At 40.8% G+C, this 5,538-nt stretch overlaps 1 protein-coding gene across 2 annotated transcripts in view; it reads left to right on the forward strand.

Annotated features, from left to right (window-relative positions):
- The first annotated feature begins 61 nt into the window (after positions 1 to 61).
- The window catches only part of C15H5orf47 (chromosome 15 C5orf47 homolog), a 7,402-nt gene continuing 1,925 nt past the window's right edge, over positions 62 to 5,538 (forward strand). The window contains exons 1-3 of one of the 2 annotated variants that reach the window (XM_031555698.1): positions 62 to 583; positions 1,817 to 1,905; positions 3,394 to 3,496. In XM_031555698.1, coding sequence (XP_031411558.1) covers positions 103 to 583; positions 1,817 to 1,905; positions 3,394 to 3,496 — 673 coding nt within the window. In that variant the 5' untranslated portion in view covers positions 62 to 102. The remainder of the gene's footprint in view (positions 584 to 1,816; positions 1,906 to 3,393; positions 3,497 to 5,538) is intronic. The other variant, XM_031555697.1, reaches the window with a different exon arrangement.

A 5,538-nucleotide genomic window follows, 5' to 3' on the forward strand; every position in this document is an offset into this window, starting at 1 on the left:
TTTTGGCAGGGAACTGAGTTATACCCAGATTGGAGTAAGATCATTAAAGCAAGGGTGTTTCCTGAACTGCTGGAATTCTGTGGGCAGCCATTTTGTGTACATATGACTGGATGGTACACGGCCTGCTTTGCGCTAAGCTTGTTTTTCCTTCTTGCTCAGACTGCACATCCTTTCAATTTCTTATTGCCAAGCCAGGACACTGCACTGGGGCAGTGGTGGCTGATGGGACGGGGCAGTGCTCTGCGTTCCCGCCAGGTGCTCAGCACCTCACAGCACAGCAGCCTGCCCGCCAGCATGGAGCCGGGCCGTGGCAAGGCGAGGCTGCATGTGCAGCATGTTTACATCCACAGCTTTGGCTCCCACCGCTGTGGATCTATCATCCGCTATGGCAAGGGCTGCCAGCAGGCTGAGAGGAACGGGGCTGGGAGCCTGCTTTCCCGGCAGAGCCTCACAGACAGGAGCAGGGGGCAGAGGGCTGCCCAGGTGCTGAGGGAAGAGGCTGACCTTGAGATGATGGCTGCTGCTGATGGGGTGCAGGCCACAGGGAGCTGTAGTGGGGTGAAGCACGTCAGTCTGCGCTGTGGTATGTGCTGCTGAACCTGGGGAACCCCGTGTCTCAGGAGTGTGGGCTACACTGAGATCTCTGCCATGCTCTGCTCTGGGGCAGGCCGTAGCCATGTGGTAGCCCAGTCAGACTGTATGCTGGGAGGTGAACACAGCACTAAAGGTTTTGTAATGTGCTGGGTTCAGGCAGACTGGGTGTTTAGGGAGGAGCTGGAATATGTTAAACTCATGTGAGTGAAAAATTCGTTACTTTGGCTGCAAACTCTTGTGCTGCTGAGCTGCTGTGTCACCATCCTGCAAGGTGAGGTGGCCATGTCTGGAGCAGTCTACCTCATTCCTTTCCTGTGATGAGACAAATTAAGAAGTGTAGAACATCTTGAATTGGAAGGGACCCTTAAGAATCAGAGTCCAACTCCGAAGCATGGGCACAGAACTGCTGCTTTACACACTTTATTTCTGGGCTCTTTCTGTCTTTTCTCAAGTGATTTCTGTCTAAGCAGGGTACCACTGCAGCTGCTTGCTCTTTTCCCACTGCAACTGCTTGAAGATGTTTCTTAATTGTCTTCCTGTGTGGCTAGGACCAAACAAAGTTGGGATGGGCATGGATGTGGGTGCCTTCTATTTATTTAAAGTGTAGAAAAAGAAATTGAGCAGGGTTTTTTTTTTTGTATCTTTTCTTCCTCTTAAAAGCTGTTTTTCTAAAGATGACAAAAGGAAATCTTACTTTAGTCTGTAATTAATAGCATCAGTTCTGCTGGATTGTTATTAGATGATGCCAGCCGGTGGCTCAGAGGCAGCTGCTGGGAACTGGAAGCCTGGCTCCCACAACATGGCTCCCACTGGCAGGCTGTGGTGGCCTGCAGGATGTTGGTTTGCCTGCAGCCCTGTTGCAAGAGGGAACATGCCCACAGCCACTACTGAGTTCAGCATCCCCACATGGTTCACACTTTCACTCAGCTGCACTGCTTTCCCAGCAGCTCCTTGGAAAGCTGCTGTCCAGACTTCTGGAGCCCAGAAGCCTGCTGTCTTCACTAGCTGTATTGTTTTGAAATCTTTTCAGTGAAGTTTGTGAGACTTGCCACATGGTTATAATGCAGAAAACAAGCTAGATGATAGTCAACATAATGTGAAGACCGATGTTCTGTAACCTGCTGGGACCAAAAATAAGTATCTCTGGAAGATAAGGGAAGTACAGCTTCCTCAGGGATTTATTGTAAACACTGAAGATATGCTTTCTGAACTCTCCTCCTAGGTGGCCCTCGAAAGGAAAAGGCTGATGCCTTTGACTTCCCCTTCCCTTCAAGAAATGTTGAAAAAGTAATTAAACGAAAGAAGAAGGAGGTATGAAATGTGGGAGCTGAATTAGCTGCCTTTGCATTTGAGATAATAGCTTCCTGCTTGTTCTGTATATGTCTATGTGAGATCATAAGGGAGATTAGAAGATTGAACTGGTAGTCTGTTACTGAAAGCCTCACTTACTGAAAAGAAAAATGTGATTATTTTCCCTCTCTGGGGACCTTAAAATTCTGGCTCTCATTCAATAAAGCACTTAAGTTTGTGCTTATCTCGAAGATTTAGAGTATTTTGTTGACTTACAGCATGTACAGAAATGCATTGTGGCCAGGGCACTGCACACCTTGCTTGGTGAAACCTGGCAGGTTAAAACTTTTGCACATCCTCCTCCCTTTTTGTTCTAAGCAAAGAAATTCCACCAGTGAGAAAGAAATGAAGGCAAGAACAATAGGTATTAACATGGCAGTAACAGTGATATGAAATTACTTTCTGTTTCTCAAATGTATTTCTGTTCTTGTTCAGCAGTTCAACAAATGCTTGAAATTTACAAAGGCACATTTGTTAAAAGAGAAACTCATGATGAGATTTTGTAATGTGTTAGGTACAAGTAATCAGCTAGACTATAATATAGTAATGTCACAGATACTTGATTTAAAACCAGAAAAATATTACAGACTTCAGAGGAACAGCTAATAGCATACTGTAATATCACTCTTCTAGTACATTAAATAGTCTTCAAAAAGAATGAGGAAAATGCATTATGTTTTAGTAATAAATGTCCATGAGAGAGGAATTACCTTTAGATTTCAACTAGTTTCACAGATGGGGTCCAGCAAAAGTCATAACGTTAGCATGTTAACATCCATTTATATTTGTTAGTCTGCCTCTTTGTCTGAATGCCATTGTCAACAGTTCCAAATTAGTATTTTTAATGTGTATTTGAAATAAACCCACTATAGATGTATTTTTATGCCTCTAAAATAAAAGTCTTCAGCATTTATGAAACAGATTAATACCAACTTGATAGGCCAGGCCACTGCTATGCTGGAATCTAAGCACAGGATCTGAATTACACTGCTGGTGTAGAATCAGACAGGAAAGTTCCTGCTTTCAGAAAAAATGAGCAATTTTGTATTATTCTAATTTTTCTCCCATTTTGAATGACTTTGTGGAGAATTTACTGTCTGCACAGGTTTTCATAAGCTCTTATCTACAAGGGTAGTTCACAAGTCCTGGATAAAAGGGAATGCTAGGCAAGGAAGTAGCATGATATCTCATGTGGAAAAGCACAGAGTAATTCCGAGTTTGTTGTCTTTTAAATTGAGATGACTCTTCCAGTATATCCCACTGATTTATCCTTCCTCCGGTTTTCCCCCTTGATGTCACATTTCTCCTCCTCCCCTCCCTCCCAAAATCCTCCACCAGAAAAACAGCAAGACTTCATATGCTGAAGAGTTCGAGGTTCTGCAACACAAGAGATGTTTTTACACAAACTTTTTATATGCTTCATTGAGAAAATTCATTTTTGTCTTTCAGTCCAAAGTCTGGCTTAAAGTCTGGAAAGTAATTTCAAAAATGCTTGAAGAAAATGAAAAGTTCAGATATCGACTGTTGAGTAGCAGTCAGTTCAGTGGAGAAGGTAAGTAATGAACTGATAATATTTGTTATACTAGAGAATACAAGCTATTTTTGCAAGTCCTTTAACTCAAGATGTCTAGGTTTGAAGTTCATTGAGCTGTTTATTTTGGGTAAAATGCTTTATAGCTCACAAATAATGGAATTCATCCCACCCTTTAAATGCTTCTAGCCATATTTGATTGACTTGTGTTTAATTTGAAGGCTCTATGAAAAAGTGTATGACTTTGCAAGGTGGGAAGAGTGTTCTCTGCAGTCTGTAAGATTAAAAATATGAACCCAAAATATCTGCAATTTTTTCTGGACACGTTAAAAATATAATTAAACTATTGTTCTCAGACTGATCTAAGGCAGCATTTGGGTGAATAATAATTTATTTCTTCACAATGGTAAAGTGGAAAATAGTAGTTGGTTTCATACTGGCAAAAAATAAATTAGATGCTCCCCAAAGGTAACTGTAATACAATTTAACATAACTGTCAAACCTGTCCTCACACTGTGCCCTGAATACAGTTATTCCATTACTGGCAGAAGGCTAGGGAATTAAAAGTGGTGCTCTGCCCTGAGACAGCTTCAATTAGAGACATTGTAGTTGCTGCACAATTTAAGATAATGCAGTGTACACTTATAAATATAATGGGAGTTTCTGGCCTCATAGTCTGATGAGTTTTTAGGATAGAGAATATACTAATCCATGAAAAGTTACCAGGTAAATTAAAAACAGTGTATTCATGTGCAGTGCTTCTGCTTAGTTTACCTTTGGGCTGATAGAAGTTCTCCACAAGCATGCGTGTTAAGAGTTATGTGCCAAAACTTATGTCAATTCTTCCCAGTTTTCGTAAAAGTTACATTGTTCCCTACATTCACCTTCATAAGAATAACAGAAGTGCATTTCTGCTTCAGAACAGAAATCTTTCTACTCCAGTAGCCTGTCCTGTGCAACCTACAGTGGATGTTGTTGGAACAATAGAGGAAACACCACAACATCTGCAATTATTCTGAAAATATTCACTACTTCTGTTTGTTTAAAAGCCAATTTCTGATTAATTCTGCTATTACAAGATGCAGGATATTAATGATGTGCTATTGTATTCTTTATACCAATCATAATTCCATTGGCCTTAGTCAAATTTTCTACCTAGTTCTCCTTCAAGCTGCTCAAATTTAGCCTATGAAATCTCTCTCATATGAACTATTTCTCAGCTGTGATAATTTTGTCTGTTGTCTCTGTCATTTAGAATGCTATCTCTCTGCTTCTCTATATGCAGTACAGTTCATCGATATTACTACTGCTCATTTGTTTGTGGTGATTAGAGACACTAATTAAAGGCAAGCCTAACATTGTATCTGTCTCATGCTTGCACAAGTCAGTAGCTCCACTAAGAACTCCATGGAGGTGAGGTGGGTACCCTTCCTCCTGAGCTCAATGGCTCCTCCCAGCCAGGGGAGGTTTGCCTGGATCAAACAGGAGCCTTTCACAGGAGGTGTCTTAGGATGTTATCCCTTGATAAACCTGTCGCAGAAGCCATTGTAAAACTGTGCTTCTCTACCTAACTTAAAGGTTTTTGATCCAGCAGCTTCTATGCGCTTTCTGCAATGGCTTGTATCTCTGCAAAATCTTAGTGCACAAATGTTTATGTATATGTGGGATTTAGCAGTCAATAAAGAAAAAAATAAGTCTTCTAGGGTTTGTATTTGCTTGCTTTTAAGCAAAAGGAGAACAGGAGACAGGGGAAAAAGGAGTGGAAATCTTTAATATGTGATTGCCTCCAAAATTTCAAACTATTTAAAAAAAAAAAGTGCTGCTAATACAAAATCTCCTCTTTGGATTTACCATCTCAACAGTCTGGTTGCTTTTCTGGTTTTTATGCATATGCAATGCGCTCTTTTGAGCTTGTATTTAATCGTGGGACTGAGCAGACATGGCCCATTCTCATTTTCAAATACTCATTTCTTTTTGTCATCTGGAAGGAAAGTATTACCTTTCTATGTAATCTCTACTAACTCTTTAAACAAATAAAACCCCAAAGAAGTTTGTTTTTTTTT

Source organism: Meleagris gallopavo, chromosome 15, assembly GCF_000146605.3.
Source record: "Meleagris gallopavo isolate NT-WF06-2002-E0010 breed Aviagen turkey brand Nicholas breeding stock chromosome 15, Turkey_5.1, whole genome shotgun sequence".
NCBI lineage: Eukaryota > Metazoa > Chordata > Aves > Galliformes > Phasianidae > Meleagris > Meleagris gallopavo.